The 17890-nt window shown below is 53.8% G+C and overlaps 1 protein-coding gene across 7 annotated transcripts in view; it reads left to right on the top strand.

Annotated features, from left to right (window-relative positions):
• Window positions 1-15846, top strand: part of TESMIN (testis expressed metallothionein like protein) — a 41110-nt gene extending 25264 nt beyond the window's left edge. For 4 of the 7 annotated variants that reach the window (XM_060607497.3, XM_060607496.3, XM_060607495.3 and 1 more), the window contains 4 exons: window positions 5451-5553; window positions 8193-8330; window positions 10414-10589; window positions 10978-11958. In XM_060607497.3, the coding sequence (XP_060463480.3) occupies window positions 5451-5553; window positions 8193-8330; window positions 10414-10589; window positions 10978-11167 (607 nt within the window). In that variant the 3' untranslated portion in view covers window positions 11168-11958. Of the gene's footprint in view, window positions 1-5450; window positions 5554-8192; window positions 8331-10413; window positions 10590-10977; window positions 11959-15465 lie in introns of those variants that run through there. The other 3 variants (XR_009602520.3, XR_009602519.3, XM_078433775.2) reach the window with 3 other exon arrangements.
• Window positions 15847-17890: the final 2044 nt, after the last annotated feature.

Below are 17890 nucleotides of genomic sequence, written 5' to 3' on the forward strand. Positions count from 1 at the left end.
GGATTCTGGGTGATTGTAATTTTTTTCTTTGTGCTTATTTATATCGACACACTTTAGTTCAACCAATGTCATTCACTTGTATAAAGATAAAATTAAAAAAAAAAAAAAAAAGACATTTCTGAGCCGTAATCAGCAGACTTGGTAACTCCTTGGGAAAAGAGAGAAAGAAAGGTAACTGTCAGAAGGGACTCAGGATTATTTTAGCGGTAGACAGCACCACGGATGCAGAGAGGGAGCACGGCTTGAGCAGGAAGTGGTGGGAGAAGATTGCAAGTTAAGGCTGGACACTGAGGTGGAGGTAGAAATGTCTGAAAGGAAGTTGGAAATGCGGTTCCGGAACATAAGAGTGTTACAGCCCCTGAAGCAAACGTGCAGCGAAGGGGTCTTTGCATCTCCAGTGAGGAGGTCGTTGATTGCCTCTGAGAGCCAGTGGGGCAGAGAAGAAGGTCCGAGGGCAGTAGGGTAAAGGGTGAATGGGAGACGAGGAAGAACAAGCAGTAGATTTAGATAATCCTTTCATGCTGATGGCAGAAGAAGAAAACAAGGATTTTAGGGTAGGAGACAGAGCAGGTTTGGGGACAGAGATTTAAAAATCTTCAACTTAAAGTTAAAAAAAAGCAGAGGGGCAAGAGTTAATCGATCAAACCACCCAGCAAAGTATGTAGGACAAGAGATGACATGTGCCTGGTCTGGACCTTGGTGAGTAAACATAGTTTGACTGGGTATAAAATTCTAGATTATCAGTTTTCCTCTCAGAGCTTTGAAGATATAGTTCTACTGTTTTCCATGATTTCTAACAAAAGTACACTGTCAATCTAGGTAACCTGTCTTTCCTCTCTGGGGCTTTTAAGATTTCCCTTTCGTCTTTGTTTTTTCTTTGTGTATGTCTTTTTGGGGGTTCGCTAAAGTTCTGAAATCAGTGGATCCACGACTTTTGACAGTTCTGGAACACTTACATGTGTCCTCACTGCACACAGTCTCTTCATCCTGTAATGCTAATCTGCCATTTTCTAGCCTAACTATCCACCGTTCCTCATAACCTTTTTTCTGTGTTAAAAAAAATTTTTTTTAATGTTTATTTATTTTTGAGAGAGACAGAGACAGAATGCGAGTGGGTTGGGGCAGAGAGAGAGGGAGGCACAGAATCTGAAGCAGGCTCCAGGCTCCGAGCTGTCAGCACAGAGCCCGACACGGGGCTCGAACTCACGAGCTAGGAGATCATGACCCGAGCCTAAGTCGGACGCTCAACTGACTGAGCCACCCAGGCGCCCCTTTTTTCTGTATTTTTAATCTCTTTGTTTATGATGCACCTCGATCTTAATTTCTTATCTTTCAGTTTATCCTTTTTCACTTTGAATTTAGTTATTATTTTTATTCAGATTGTACATACAGTTTGTTTTTTTTATTTTTATCTTTTTTAAATTTTTGTTTATTTTGAGAGAGAGAGAGACAGAGAAAGAGCACACACAGAAGCAGAGAAGGGGCAGAGAGAGAGAGGAAGAGAGAGAATCCCAAGCAGGCTCCATGCTGTCAGTGCAGAGCCCAGCTTGGGGCCCCATCCCACCAACTGTGAGATCATGACCTGAGCTGAAATGAGGAGTCGGACGCTCACCCAACTGAGCCACCCAGGTGCCCTTATTTTTTTATCTCTTTTAGATTTTATTTTTAAGTAATCTCTACACCCAACATGGGGCTCAAACTCACAACCCCAACATCAAGAGTTGCACGCTCCACTGACTAAACCAGCCAGGTGCCCCAACACACGTAGAGTCTAAAGAGCCAAATGATTCTACAAGGCTCGTGAGGAAAAATGGTAGCTCCCTGATAATTGTCCCTTATTTTCTGACCTCCAGGAATTTTCGACTCTCTTAACAGAGTCTTTTAATATTCGCCTCCATAAATGGAAGTAACCTACCTGCTTTGCTAAGCTCGGCTTTTCAACTTGGGAATAATCTCATTTCTGTACCGTGGAAGATGTGGGTTTGGCTGTTTCCGCCCTGCCACCCTGTCAGCTCCCCGCCACCATTTCCCACACCCAGACATCAGATGCCCGTGGTTAGATCAGTAGTCTTTGTATTTCACAACTAGGAAAACACTACTCTCTGTGGACCTTGGTTAATTTCCTTTCCTGCCCTTCTTCATCTTTTCCCTTGAGTTAATACTTGGTACTCATCTTTCTATGTACATGACACTAACTTAAACCTTAAACTGCGCTCTGGGTATTTAACTGTCTTCCCGCCATGCTTCCCACCATTTAACTGTCTTCCCGCCATGGACAGTGTGGCTTCCAGGCCTGATGCGCAGCTCTGACCTTGGACTCCCCTCTGCCGCCACGCCCAGGACTTCCTCTGTGTCCTCCTCAAGTCTGATTCCCCGGCTCCTGGATCCCCCTTGTCGTCCTCATTTGACTCAGTGCGTCGTTTGACGTAGCGCATCCTCCGGGGCGTCCTTTGAGAGGGTGCAGAGAGATCGTCCCATGTCTAAAGCCGTCAGAGCCCGTCCTCCACGCCTAGATGGTTATTTTGGGGTTGGAGTTCCAACTTTAGTTCAACTTCAGTTTTTCCTCGGAATTTGGAAGGCTTTGTCATCTTTTCTTCTAGTTTCCGGTGTTGCCATTGAACTTTTGACAGCATTCTCGTTCTTGCTGCCTGTACGAAATCCGTTTTACTCTTTCTAGAACCTCATAGGATCCCATCTGTGTTCCCGGTGCTCTGAAACTGGGTGATGAAGTCTTGCTTCGGGTCTCTTTCACCTCTTGCGCTGGCCACTTGGCAGTCCTTTTACTCTGAAGAGACGTGCCCCTTAGTTCTGAGAAATGTTCCTAAATTATTTTCTGCCCTTCATTATTTTCTTAAGGTATATTTATTTATTTTGAGAGAGAGAGAGAGAGAGAGAGCACGTGCGTGTGCATGAGCGGGGGAGGGGCAGAGAGAGAGGGAGAGAGAGAGAGTCCCAAGCAGGCTCCACACTGTCAGCGTGGAGCCCGAGGTGGGGCTCGATCCCATGAACCGTGAGATCGTGACCTGAGCTGAAATCGAGAGTCGGTCACTTAACTGACTGAGCCACCCAGGGGCCCATCTGCCCCTTTGTTCGTAAAACTCTTCTCTTTCCGGACCTCTAATTATGAAAATTTTGGACCTAGAAAACTCATCCTGTGTTTTCCCTTCCCTTTTTTGGTGGGCGCTCTAGTTTTCATGCCGTCTGTTAAGGTAGGTAATCCTCTCATATGATTGCTTCTTTGTTTTCCAGAACATCATTTTTATACTCTGGGTTTTTTTAAGTATCATTTTCTTGTTTCTTAATTTGTCCAAAGCCGTTGATGCCCTCGCTCCCCCAGTTTCCGTTTAGTCCTCTGTCTTTCAGGTCAAAATGTTCCCTGAAATGTGTGCGAATCTCCGGCTGTCACGCTGCTCACACTTAAGAACGAGGCATAAGCTGCCTGGGGACTCTCCGTGCATCAGTGGGGACCTGCTCACTGTGGCCGCACCGTCGGGCCGTGTGACTAAGCCATCTGTCTGTTGGGAGACTTCACTGCGGGACCCTCCCTCCCTGTATGTCGTTCTGGGCTGGCTGGGGTCCTCGGAGAAGGCTTCTCCAGGGTGGTGCTAGGATCCTAGGGGCCACGGGGCTCCACCTTTCCTCCTTTGATCCGTTGTGATCCCCCAGCCCTCACTTGTTTTACCCCAGAGAGTAATTTCGGTCTCTGGCCACGGTGGTGGAGAGGGCGGAGGGTGCTGGAAGGGGGCAGGAGCCTGGGGGCCCGCTCCCCCCAAAATAGCATTTCCACGAGTTCTCTTCCCATCCCACCCTCCTGCGCTCCCGCCCCAGAGCAGCCTCTGGGCCCCCTGCTTCCCAGTCTTCAGAGCTGGCGCACTCTTGAGTCAGTTCTCGGTACCTCTCTCCTCTGCTTTCCAGCCTCCTCCTCCTCTTCTCTCTGTCCCAGTGGAGTAGATGATTTGTGGGGAGTTTGCCCTTTAAGGGTCTGTGCTTTTTATGGGCGTGTGTGTGTGTGTGTGTGTGTGTGTGTGTGTGTCTGGTGCACCTCCCACCTTTGGCAGCCCGGATTTTGTCTTCTGTCTCCTGAATGAGCAGGCTCCGGGTCACCAGGGGCCAGCAGATGCCCCAGGACAACCTTTAGCAGCCACAGAGCCATGCCCCCCCCGCCCCCCCCGCCAAGTTTGCAGTTTCTTCTTCCTCTTCTTTTTTTCTTTTTAAACTTATTTTCGAGACAGAGAGAGACAGAGGTGAGCAGGGGAGGGGCAGAGAGAGAGGGAGACACAGAATGGGAAGCAGGCTCCGGGCTCCAAGCTGTCAGCACAGAGCCCGACGCGGGACTCGAACTCACAAACCTTGAGCTCATGACCTGAGCCGAAGTCGGACGCCGAACCGACTGAGCCCCCCAGGCGCCCCTGCAGTTTCCTCTTTATTTCACCTCTGATGAGCTCTTGTACTCTCCTCTTGGCTTGGTATGCATATAAAAATATTATTTAAGAAAGTTAAAACCATACACGATAAAAGGATAATGTTTATGAATTCTGTAACGGTGAGGTTTGTACGGACATCCGGCCACCGCGGTGTCCAACAGAGGCCCCTCTCGGCCTCACCCAGCACTGGACGGGAAGCAGGGCCACACACTGTCCCAGCTCCCCTGGGCGACCCCTTGAGACCGGCAGCTTAGATGCCATGACTCAAGACGCTGGCCACGAATAACCCGCAGCGGATAATGTGGGGACCTGGCAGCAGAGCTGGTGTGACAGACGCATTTGAAGCCCTTGTCAATGCCTCATGCTCTTGGAAGAGACCGCTGTGGGACCCGTCCGGGAGGAGAACTTGTGAAACCTCCCCGGGGGGCCGGTTATGGGCAAGACGGTGGGAGTCCGTGCCTCGACACTGAGTTCCCACGCGAGGCGAGGGAGGCGTCTCAGCGCGCAAGCCACAGGCCCAGCCACGCTGACCGCTCTGCGAGGTCGTCAGCACGGCCACCTGTCACCGGCCGTTGCCTTTACGACTCCCGGAATCCCGGGACGCAGTGGCCGCGGTCTGGGAGGGATTCCGCCACCAAAGCTGTTCTGCAGAGCGGGGATCCACGAACGCCCTCCCGTTACGGCGGGGGGTGACATGCGTGTGTCTCCTGCTCGCCAGCGGGGGCCGCTCCTGGGGGCGGGGGGCGTCGGCGGGCGCCCGGGCAGGGGTGGGGGCAGCGACTGACGGCGTCCGGGAGATCGTTTTGCTTTGCAGACTCCTACGTTACGAAGCGAGTGGCTCTGACTAGTTCCTCTCTGTCCCCTTGGCCACTGGAGGGCATCTCCCCGGATTGTAGCTCTCACCAGGAAGGCGTCAGAGGCGTCTAAGCGGCAGCCGTGTGGACGGCAGCACGCCGGCCCCTTCCCCGTGCCCGCTGCTGTGGATGGCGATCGCGGCCTCTGAGCCGCCGTGTCGTTGCTTCGCAGGTACTGCGATTGCTTTGCCAGCGGGGACTTTTGCCACGACTGCAACTGTAACAACTGCTGCAACAACCTGCGTCACGAAGTCCAGCGGTTCAAGGCCATCAAGGTGACCATTTCCCCACTGACTCCGCGCATTCTAACAGTGCCTAAAAGTGCTTGAGAGGGGCGCCGGGGAGGCTCAGTGGGCCGAGGGTCCGACTGTTGGTTTCGGCTCAGGTCACGACCCCAGGGCCGTGGGATCGAGCGCCAGGTCGGGCTCCACTCTGAGCGTGGAACCTGCTTGGGAGTCTCTCTCTGCCTCTCCTTCTGCCCCTCGCCCTGCTCTTTCACGAATGAATGAACGAACGAATGAATGAATGAATGAATCATACACGTGCATGAGATAGTCACAAAACTTACCTCCCGAGATCCCTGAGGGTGGGGCATTGGCTCTCGAGAGAGCTGTCGGGAGAGCGGCAGTCAGAGAAAGATCTTTATTCCCCACCGTGTGGGATGGCTTCGGTGGAGATTCTGATTCAAGAGCGTGCAGATGTCCACTTTGTCCTCATTTGGGGTTTGGAGATTTGAGTCCTAAACTCAATTGTGCAGGAGACAGGCCGAGCTTGGAGGGTGGCGTCTGAGAGGGGTAGAAGCCGGCTGGACGGAGAGCTGGCTGGGGCTCTCAGCCACGACTCGTGCCCGGTGTTTATTCTCTGTGGCTTCCGGGTGAAGGGGGGGCATCTGGGCTTTCCTCGGGGGGCCACGGCGGCTCCGTGGCCCCGCGTGCGCTACAGGCCGGATGCGGGAGCTCGCGGCTCACCCCTTCCCGTGGGCATCAAAGATCATCAGAGAAGGGAGGACAGTCAGGCGTGGGGCCTGACGTTTTGGTGCCCCCGGTTTACAAAGGGAAGTCACGGGCCGTCGCGTGTCGCCTTGAGACTGTCATGCTCCGTTTTGTCCCTACGATAATTTAATTCCCCTCTTGGATTATAGACAGGTCACTTGAAAATATCTTACCCAATTTGATAGAGCCAGAGCCATGGGACGGAAGAGAATGATGATGCCGCTAAACTTCGGCGGTGTGGCATTTTCTTTAGGGCTGAAAGGTATTGTCTACAGCTAAAAGTGTATAAAGTTTTATTTAAAAAGTGTTGGAATTCGGGGGGCACCCGGGTGGCCCAGTCGGTTGAGCATCGGACTCGTGACTTTGGCTCGGGTCTCGATCCCGGGGTCGTGGGATCGCGCCCCACATCAGGCTCTGCGCTTAGGATTCTCTCTCTCCCTCTGCCCCTCTCCCCTGCTTGTGCACGCTTCTCTCTCAAATTTAAAACAAAAATGTGTTTTTGAAAGCGTTGGCATTTTCAGGCATCGCTGGTAGGAACATAAGATGGTACAAGCACGTGGGGAAATCGTGTGGCAATAGTTTCCGCAGCGGGACCTTTGCACGTGCTATGAGCCAGCAGTGTTGTTCCTGAACACAGGGGCACCGGAAGCGTGCGTGAGCGTGCGTGAGCGCGCGTGCCCCACCGGGGACAGCCCGGTGTCGGTCAGTGGTAGAGTGGGAGAGAGCGGACGGTGAGAAGAAGAAGGTGAGTCTCGTGGGCGCCGTGCTGCTGATGCTCGCGCGGGGACAGCAGAGGAGGTCGGCACGGGGGTCCCCACGGGGTGTGTTGACGGGAGGGGAGTCACGGGGAGCCTCTGGGGCTGGGTCGTGCGCCATTCATGACACTCCGCTGTCCCCCGGTCTCGCTCCAGGCCGTGCTGCCCAGGGGACCCTCTGCGGCGACGGGAGGGTCTTGTCAGACAGCACAGACCCTACGTGTTACCCCGTGGCTGGGGGGAGGGGAGAGAGGAGGGCAGGGCTGCTGCCGTGACTTGCCTGGTGCTCGAATTGGCCTGAGTGACTTTGTCTGTTGGCTGTTGTTTTTTTAATGTTTTCATTTTTTATTTTTGAGAGACAGAGAGAGACAGAGCACAAGCAGGGGAGGGGCAGAGGGAGAGGGAGACCCAGAATGGGAAGCGGGCCCCGGGCTCCGGGCTGTCCGCACAGAGCCCGACGCGGGGCTCGAACCCATGAGCCCACGAACCGCGAGATCACGACCTGAGCCGACGTCGGACCCCCAGGCGCTGCTGTACCCAATCACTTCGTTAAAAACACTATGCCCGCATTTGTCTGTGTAGATAGATAGCAGAAAGATGGATAAAAAGTTAGAGCGGCCAGGATAAAAAGCCCAGCGAGCGCGTCGTGCGAGCAGGACGGGGCCCAGTGGTGGGGCCCCGGGCCGGGCGACCCCCTTCGGTCCCTTGCCATTTACTACTTAAGGCTCTCGGGCCTCAGTTTCTTCATCTGTGAGACAGAAACAACGGTGGGGTTTACTTCCCGGGGCCGCTGTGAGGACACAAACCCCCCGGAAAGGTGCCCGGAACACGGTAGATGTTCAGTACGCCGTTAGCACAGCGCCACCTTCCCCGCTGTCTCGGGACAAACGTGCCGGGAAGGAGACACGGCTACGGGGACACAATCATCCTGTTCGCGTCTTTACCATCCAGCTGTTGTACAGTAACGGTCGATGTACAGGACCTTGAACCTCGGGGCAGCAGTGGGGCGGGGCGGGGGGGGGTGCTGGGGGGAAGTCAGTGCCTTCAAGCGCGTGCGTGTGTTGGAACAGAGCACGGGGGCCCTTCCTGGAGCCCCCGTCAGTCTCGCGGAACGTTCTCTTGCCAGAATGGAGGGCACCTGACGGAGTTTTGTGTTTTCCGCCTCAGGCATGTCTCGATAGAAACCCAGAAGCTTTCCAACCAAAGATTGGGAAGGGGAAGCCGGGCGACGTGAAGCCTCGACACAACAAAGGCTGTAACTGCAGGAGGTCAGGCTGCCTCAAGAATTACTGTGAGTGCTACGAGGTCAGTCACTCTTCCCCGGGGCTGGTAGAAAAACCAACAGGTCGGTCTCTGGGCCTCAGTAACCCCTGCGGTTGAAAGAATTGTTTCTCACTGTAATTCAAAAAGAAGTCGGGTTTCGTTCGCTTCCCCCTAAGGTTTCTGTCGTGCACTCGTGTTAATCCGCATGAATTTCTCGACGACCAGCCATGCTTTCCGAGTCAAGCAAATGAACCCGGGGCCCCTTCGGGAACCGGTCGCCCGCTCCCAGCCCAGCCCCCGGCGCCCAGCGGAGGCCGCCCGCCGCCCGGCCCTGCCCGCTCTGTGCAGGCCCTGCCTGGCAGAGCTGGGTGCCCAGGCCGGGCGCTCAGAGCCCAGAGCGGGCGGCGGGCCCTGGCCGCCGGCCAGATGCTGGGACACAGCGGTGCAGACCGAGTTCCCGGACGAACCCGTTTCTCAAGGGTTCGGTGGCCGTGGAGGGACTTGCTCCCGCCCTGTGGTTTCTCCTTTCCTGCCGCCTTTTCTGTCTCCTTTCTTGGTGTTGGAGGACAGGGAGGCAGAGGAAGGAGCCCGCGAGTCCCAGCAGCAAAACAGCCAGGAAACCCTCCCTCGAAAGGCTCTCCTTTGGTTTGCTTGCCATCTCTGGGGGGCGCCTGTGAAGTTTACTTTTATTTATTTATTATTTTAATTTAAAAACAAATTTTTTTTAACGTTTATTTATTTTTGAGACAGAGAGAGACAGAGCATGAACGGGGGAGGGGCAGAGAGAGAGGGAGACACAGAATCCGAAGCAGGCTCCAGGCTCTGAGCCGTCAGCCCAGAGCCCGACGCGGGGCTAGAACTCACAGACCGTGAGATCTTGACCTGAGCCGAAGTCGGACGCTTAACCGACCGAGCCACCCAGGCGCCCCTGAAGTTTACTTTTAAAAGGTAGTCACAGATGGTCAGGCTTCAGAAGACTCCTTGTGGTTCCGGGGACACATGTTGGAAGATCTGAGTGAGCAGACCTAGCCATCCCCTGGCTAGGATTTTGCAGACACGGTCAGAGGTGCTGCAGAGATGCCGAATTCAGCCAGCGAGTGGCATCGCCCCAGCAGAAGGATCTCCAGGCGTGGACGGCACCTCCAGCCGCCCTCCACGGTGCCCTCCCTGCTGCCCGAGACAGTGAGTCGCCCGTTTTCCGGAGGCCCAGGCAGATGTCCCGTATTCTCCAGAGTAGACTGGAAATCCTGAAAGGCCTCTTGCTCAAGACACCCAGAGGTGTAGGTAAAACACAATGGATTCCTCTTGATGTGCGTCTCTGAGCTGAAGAGAACAGAGGGAAATCCCAGCAGCGGAAACAAAGAGGGGGCCGGGAACCATAGCGCTGGGCAGGCCGGCGTCCAGACCGCCCAGCCGGTGTGAGCAGGGGTCGCCAGGCTGGCCGGGCCGGCTGCCTTGCGACAAGAAACACAAGAAAGTCCGCCCACGAGTAAGCAGGAAGGGCCTCTCCCAGAACACCCACCCCAGGCCTGCCCCCCGGGGGGGTCTCAGACCCCACCCACCTGCACGAGCTGGGCCACAGCAGGGCCAGCGCCACTGGGGCCTGCCTGGCGGGGGGGGGGTCCCACGGGGCCCGTTCCAGATCACCACAGTCAGGCAGCCAAACGAAGGTTTTGGCTTCCCAAGCGCATAGAAAAGTCGTGTCTATATTACACGTGGTCTGGTAAGTGTGCCGTAGCCTGGGGTCGAAAGCACAATGTCCCCGCCTCCGTTAAGAAATGCTTTGTTGGGAAAAAGTGCCCACCGCCATCTGAGTGCTGGGACGCCCTCACTGCTCACAGAGCGCCGTCACAAAAACGTCAAGGCAACGACGAGAGAATGACCGAAATGCGACGCCGAGACACGAAGTGAGCCAATGCCGTTGGAAAAACTGTGTCGACAAACAATTAGGTCAAAAAACTGACCCTGGACGGGACGCAGGGTCACCGCAAAGCCTCCGTTTGTGAAAAAGGCAGTATCTGCCGCGCACACGCCCACACGCTGTTATTTAAGGTCCGTGCAGAATGTGTTGCTTTTTGCCGAATTGCGAGCAGTCTAATTTCACTGAAGCGTTTTGTCTTACCAGGCCAAAATTATGTGTTCTTCTATTTGCAAATGCATTGGTTGCAAAAATTACGAAGAAGGCCCAGAACGGAAAACCCTAATGAGCATGCCCTACCATCCGGACGCTGGAGGGTTTGAAGGCAGCCCTCATTTGTCACCAACTGAATCCGCAGGACTGCCGCAGTTCAGAAAAGACAGGTAGGTGCCGTGAACCCGCCGTCCCAAGAGGGGAAGCAGGTGAATTCGAGGAGAGTCGGTCTATACACTTGGAAAGAAAGTGCGTGTGTCCAGGGGGTGGGTGCAAGGGACGGGGAGGACCGGCAGCCCCCCGGCTTGACCGGCCCTAGATGTCACCCCGTGTTTCCTCGGGGGGGGGGGTGCCCTGCCAAGACCGCTGTGTCCGACCTGTCCTCTATGTAAGTGGGTCGTCTGTTTTCGTCCTCGCTGAGTTACCTGCTCTGTGCGGGAGCCGGTGACGTTCTTTAACATACCAGGACGGGGGTCCCCTTGAACGTCTCAGGTGTCGCAGACACCCGCTGGGTCTGGAGTTCAGGACCGCGGCCCGTAACCGCCGTGTCTCTGCCAGGCGGCCCTCATGCATCTCCTGGGAGGTGGTGGAAGGCACGTGCTCCTGCCTGCTGGCCCAGGGCGAGGAGGCCGAGAAGGAGCGCTGCTCGGAACGCCTGGCCCAGCAGATGATCCTGGAGGAGTTCGGGAGGTGCCTGTCCCAGATCCTCCGGATGGAGTTTCAATCCAAAGGGTTGGAAATCGAGTAGAGTTCGGTGGAGAAAACTCCGAAGGCACAGAGACGTCGTCTGGATGTGCCGGGGGGAGGCGAGCCCGAGTTTGGAAGGGTTGTTTAAGGGGCTGCGGGGAAGGGGGGCAGCTTTCCGACCGCATCAGGGCGCCGAGGGGGCTGGCACGGGGGCCGAGGGTCTCGGCGATCATAAGCCCCCTTTTTGAGGAAGTGCGGACGTGGCACGCTGCTGTGTGGCCCTGGGGAGAGAGCGAGGACTCCTGCGATGTCGGGAGAAGCCTCTGCCCCGACGCCGAGGGAGGGAGGGTTGAAGGCTCTGCGGAGAAGCCTGTCCGTTCCTCCTGACTTCACCCCGTCTGGGCGGTTTTCCTCTGGAGGCTTCTCTGCCTAAAGAGCCACGGTGAGTTTTCACTAGTAGTATTTTGAAATTAACTCTCCAGATGGGCTGCTAAGATACAACTCAGACTAGAGACGTACTGAATACCTTGAGGCATCCCTGAGCGTGGACACTTTCCCAGGGTCGCCCGCAAACTCTCCGTCTCTCTCAGGGCCCCCGTGAAACGCAGGCGGTGGGGTTGCGGGTTATGGGACCAAAAACTATCTAGTTTCTTAGGTGTTTTCATTGGGTTGTGGAAAAGCTGTATCATCCAATTAACTTTCTCCCTAGTTACTGTTCTAATATTATTATTGTTCGTTAAAATACGGTTAAGATAACTGGTTTGCAGAAACCGGCAGGTGAGATTGGTTATTAAGTGGACTCTCTTTTGGTTCTGTTGTAAAAAGCAAAGAGGATTAAAATTTTCAAATGCCTCCCCTTGTTGTAATTAACTCGGTCAGTGAACATATATACCCGGCAGGTGTCCGTGTTTATTGACAGTGTCGGGCCCTCGGAGCTCGTTTAGGAAGCTCGTTTACAAGCCGAGCGGTGCCGGAAGCGCGGAGCCCTTGGAACAGCGAGTTCCGACGGGGAACCACAGAGCGGGAGGGAAACACTGAGTTCTCGGCCACTTCTTTCCCCCTCTGGCCCCTTGGGATGGAGACTGCGCGGGCACAGTCCAGGGGCAGAGACGAGCACCGCCCGGGGATGGTGGGGGGCTGTCCCCAGGCTGGTGCCCCGTTGTCCGTTGTCCGGGTGCATCCGGGGCGCAGCTGGAGGGGTGCGGGGGTGGGGGGTGGGGGGAGCCCCGCCCACTTCACCCCTGGGGCTGGGAGGGGCCTGAAACGGGCTTCCGACCCCTTCCTGGAGGGTGGCTTGCCTTCTGCGTCGCTCCCCAAGTGCGGCCCACGGCATGCTCTGCAGGCCAAGGCCACACCGCTTTTAGGAAATTCAGCATGAGGAGGGAAAACCGGAGCAGAGTTGCGTGCGAAGCCAGCCCAGAGGCATAAGTAGCACGACTAAAAAGATACAACATTACGTCTATTGTTGCGGGTAGAGAGCCAGTGCCTTGTAAAACTACATAAAAATAAAAATAACGTGTCCTCGTCTGTGGGTGTGGCTTTGCACAGTGTCTGTCCTGTACTACGTGACTTGGCCACCTCTGTGATTAGGGTGAGATTATCCGGAGGTTTTGGGGGGTGGTTTTTTTGTCATTTAATTCAATTCGGACACTAACCGCCTGGACTTAGGGGCAGATCGCCCAAGGCCCTCGGGGCCGGCCCCCATTCGGACACCAGTCACGGCACGGGGTCCCCGGGTAACCCACACCTCTGTCTGCCTTGGCCGCAGGCGGCAGTTCCCAGGGCCGCTCCTCGGGTCTGAGAATTTGCTGTAACAGCCCAAGAGCTCAGGGAGACGCTTTTCTTGCTATCCCAATTTATTATAAAGGACACAGATGGACAGCCAGATGAAGCACATTGCGGACGGAGGGGGGTTCAGCAGGGCCCTTTACAGATCCCTGCACCACCACCTGGAACTCTCCCACGGTTGGCCGAAGGCCAGCGGGGATGCAGCTTGAAACCACAATAGACAGGGGCGCCCGGGGGGCTCAGTGGGTTAAGCGTCCGACTTCAATTCAGGCCACGATCTCACGGTTCGTGGGTTCGAGCCCCGCGTCGGGCTCTGGGCTGACAGCTCGGAGCCCGGAGCCTGCTTCCGATTCTGTCTCCCTCTCTCTCTCTCTGCCCCTGCCCTGCTCGCGCTCTGTCTCTCAAAAATGTATAAAAACACTACATTATAAAAAAAACAAAACTCGCCACAGACAAATTATCGTATGAGCCACGTTGGAATATTGGTCTAGGGAATTGAAGGTGGAACTTTCGTCTGAGAGAAAAATGGCGCCCGGGGGATCGGCTTGGGGAGCATACGACGCGGAGCATTGTCTGTGTATCTTTTTCGGTGAGGCGTCTGTCCAGGTCTTTTGCCCATCTTCTAATTGGGCCGTTCATTTTCTCACTGCTGAGTCTTTAGAGTTCTTCGTGTATTTTGGAAGACGGTCCTTTATCAGATGTGTCCTTTGCGAAGATTTTCTCCCGGTCAGTGGCTCGTCTTCTCGTTCGCTCAATAGTGGCCTTTGCCGAGCAGGAGTCTTACATTTTAACGAAGTCCCAGCTCATCACTTATTATTATTATTTCTTTATGGATCATGACTTTGGTGTTGTATCTAAAAAGTCATCGCCATACTCCAAGTCATCTAGATTTTCTACGTTACCTAATAGCTTTCCAGTTTTGCGTTTCACATTCATGCGTAAGGTCTGCTTCGGGCTAATTTTTGTGACGAGTGTAAGATCTGTGTCTAGATTCCTTTCTTTGCATGTGGACGTCCAGCTGTTCCACCAGCATTGCTTGAAAAGACTCTCCTTTCTCCATCATGTTGCCCTTGCTTCTTTGTCAAAGAGCAGCTAACATTATATAGGTGGGTCTGTTTCCGGGCTCTCTATCCTATCCCATCGGTCTACTTTCTTTTGCTGACACCACACTGTCCCGAGTACCGTGGCTTTGTGGTAAATCTTGAAGGCAGGGAGTGTCAGTCCTTCAGCTTTGTTCTTTTCCTTGAATATTGTGCTGGATATTTCCTTTTTCCACGTTATTGGGTTTGATTTGCTAATGTTTTGTTGAGGATTTTACGTCTATGTTTATGAGAGATCCTGGTCTGTAGTTTTCTTGTAATGTCTCTGGTTTTGGTATTAGGGTGATACCAGCCTCATAGAACGAGTTAGGATGTACTTCCTCTGCTCCTACCTCCGGGAAGAGATTGTAAAGAATTGGACTAATTTTTTCTTTAAATGTTTGGTAGAATTCACTTGTGAACTAAATATTAGGGCCCTAAATACGCGTGTTTCAATAGCTTAAAAAAACTAAACTTTTCATTTCGAGGTAATTGTAGATTCACAGGTATTTGTAAGAAATGATGCAGACAGATGCTGGGTATCCTTTACCAAGTTTTCCCTAAAGGTAACGCCTTGCAGGATGTCACGACCAGGGTACTGACATGGACAGAGCCAAGATGCAGAGCGTTTCCACCTCCTCGAGGGTCCCCAGGTCACTCTTTAGAGCCACGCCCGTTGTCCCCCTTTCCCCCACCCCCTTCCTACCCCATTTCAGGAACGCTATCTAAATGGGGTCATATAGTATGTAACTTTCTAGGATTCGGTTTCACTCGGAAGAATTCTCTGGAGATTCATCTGGGTTGGTGCACGTCTCAGCAGCCCGTTACTTTTTCTTGCCGAGGGTTGGGTGCGTGGTGTGGATGGATGGGGGTTTAACCGTTCACCCACTGAGGGGCATCTGGGCTGCTTCCGGTTTTTTGCTGTGATGAATAAAGCTACCGCGAACGCCTGTGCAGGCTGTGTGCAAGTCTCGTGTGAAGGTGAGTTTTCTCTCGTCTGGATGAAATGCACAGGGGTGTCCTTGCTGGGCTGACTGGTAGCCACGTGTTTCCTTTGTAGAGAAACTGCCAAGCCGTCTTCCACAGTGGCTGTACCACTTCACGGTCCCGCCGGCAGGGGGCGGGCGATCACTTTGCCTGCGCTTTTGCCACCATTTGGCGGTAACCGCCACTTTTTAATTTTGGCCGTCTTGATACATGTTTCGTGGAATCTCATTGTGGTTTTCATTTTCATCCCCCCGCTGACTAATGTTGAACATCTTTTCCTGTGTTTGTTTTCCATCTGTGTATCATCTTCAGTGACGTGTCTGTTCATGTACGTTGCCCATTTTTAAAATCGGATTTTTTGTTTTCTTTACTGTTGGGTTTGGAGAGTCCTTTATATGCTTCAGGGAAACATATCGTCGGCGGGATGGATCCCTTGATGGGACGGGTGGTTCGCAAAGATTTTCCCCAAGCCTTTAGTTTGCCTTTTCCTCCTCTTCCTTGATAGGAATTATGTTAACCTACACATCAACTTGGACAGAGTCAGCGCCTTTCCTCTGTTGAGAAGACAGAAAACCCAGAACTCACCACTGTCTTATCCTGGGGTCCCGAGGTCTGCCTTCTTCTTGACCTTTTCAGAGTCTTAGTTTGGTTTATACAGAATGCCCAGGGCTTTTTGTTGTACTTAGCAAGAGGATGAGACAGAAGTACGTCCGCTCTGTCTTCCTGAAAGCGGAAATCAGCAAACTTTTCCTTACAAGTTGGAGCAGAGGCCTTCTTAGTTTGTTTCATGAATAAAATGGGGTAAAATCCAGACTGCAAAGTGGAGCACGGAACCTCTTGTTTAGCAGCGTATTAAAAATAAGTTCATGGGCTGCACGTTAGAGTGATGGCTTCCATTCTTTTGGTCTTTCTGAGGCTCTGCTCCTGCACTAGGACTCCCTTAGCAACCCCCCCCCCCCCACCACCTCTCCCCTTCTTCCTTTCCCAGGGTCCTCAAGAGCAAGACTTTGGGCAGACCAGCGACACCACAACCTCTCTCAGTCCCTCCCTGGGGGAAGTTGACAGGTGTGGTCCCTGGCCAGCCGCAGCCGAATCACCAGGTTCTGGCCCTGGAGCAGGACTCTGGCACACACAGTCGTGACACAGAGTCGAGGCCTTTCTTCCCAGGAAGCAACTTCGTTTGTGCCGGCACGGGCTCGGAGGGTTTGTACCCAAAAAAAGGAGCCCCGAACCCCGCGTGGTGTCTTTTATGCGTCTTCTACTTCCTTGTCTCCCATATATGGGTGACGGGGTGGTCTCAAGTTGCGGGGTCGTGCGGGATGTCACGGATGCACATAGCCAGGTTGCCCTTCCTTATCTTGAGGTCTTTTCTCATCACGCTCCTTAGGAAGGGGCTCTATCACATCCGCCCCTTTGATGCTCCGACCCCCCTAGTTTGGGTCCAAGAGCATCATGTTGGTTTAGAGGTTTCTATTTCCAGAACATCACATGCGTGGCCGTTTTCCTTTAGACCATTGTCTCAATGAGACTGGAGACGGACCGTATACAGGGGCGCTGGGCAAGCTAGGATTAAGCAAGCTCCCCACATCAGGAGGATAATTCCCATGAGGGTTTCGAATCTCCCGAGAGTCGAAAACCATCCTCCGAATAACTCTCCGGGGCCCCGGCCGTCCCAGGTCCAGAGTGGGACATGAGCAACCTTTCTCATTCCATCGGTGATCTCCTCTGTGACTTTTCCTTCCTCGTCTGTAGGCAGCAGTGGCTCAGGTTAAAGTTTCTGCAGACTCCTCCCTCCAAAGCAAGCAGGTGATCTAAGGCCGAGCAATTTTGATAGATGGCGTTGCTGCTTGGCTAGTAAGGGAAGAGCTCTGGCGATTTCACTGCTTATCATTTCTACGACTGCCTGCAGCCTGATTATGCGGGTTAGCATGCAAAGGAGTATGTGGTGGCCCCAGGACCGTCCTCTGCCCAGGCGGCAGGGCCATAATATTGGGTTCTAGGCTGGGGAGGCCACTCGTTACCTGTCCAGTGGCCAGTTTGTGGGGCACTTCGTTTCCTTTGAGTCTCCCTGTCCCCCTACACATGGAACCCCCCAAACGTTCCCCTCTGGCAAGTGGGAGCAGGAAGAAAGATGGATGGATAGTCCCCGGCACACCCATGACCCTGACCAGCCTGCGGGAAGTACCATACAGGCTGTCCTCCCACATACCCAGAACAGTCCACCTGGGGCCCGCCATTCGACGGCGTGTCGACATTGTCCCAGGCCTCTCGGAGATGAGAAAAGTTAGACGAGGGGTGGGGATCTGGCTCAAGGTGATCTGGGGGTCCCCCCACCTTTGGGTTTCCCGGGTGGTTGAGTTATCAAATCTTTGGCCTAGCTGTGTTAAGTTTCCAACGGAGACGTGAACTTCCTTCCCCACCGGGCAAGGCATTTTTTTCCCCAATTCGATTGAGGTTTTGAGGAACCAAACCCCGGTCGTAGGACTGGGGTATTCTGTTCCGCTGTAAGGTTCGCAGGGATCGAATTCTCTAGCCTCCCATGGCCATTGATCCCCCGTGTTGGTACCAACGAAGCATCCTATCCACAAAGGGAAGGTGAGTGCTAACAGAAACCTCTCTCTTGGGGCGCCTGGGTGGCTCTGTCGGTTGAGCGTCCGGCTTCGGCTCAGGTCATGATCTCGCGGTTCGTGGGTTCGAGCCCCGAGTCGGGCTCTGTGCCGACAGCTCGGAGCCCGGAGCCTGCTTCAGATTCTGTGTCTCCCTCTCTCTGACCCTCCCCCGTTCATGCTCTGTCTCTCTCTGTCTCAAAAATAAAATTTAAAAAAGTTAAAAAAAAATTAAAAAAAAAAAGAAAAGAAGGACAGTCTTTGGTTTCATTGGACCGTGATTCCTCAAGCTTTTGCCGTGCGTGGATCAGTCGGCTTCCAGAA

Source organism: Panthera onca, chromosome D1 (assembly GCF_046562875.1).
Source record: "Panthera onca isolate mPanOnc1 chromosome D1, mPanOnc1 haplotype 2, whole genome shotgun sequence".
Classification (NCBI taxonomy): Eukaryota; Metazoa; Chordata; class Mammalia; order Carnivora; family Felidae; genus Panthera; species Panthera onca.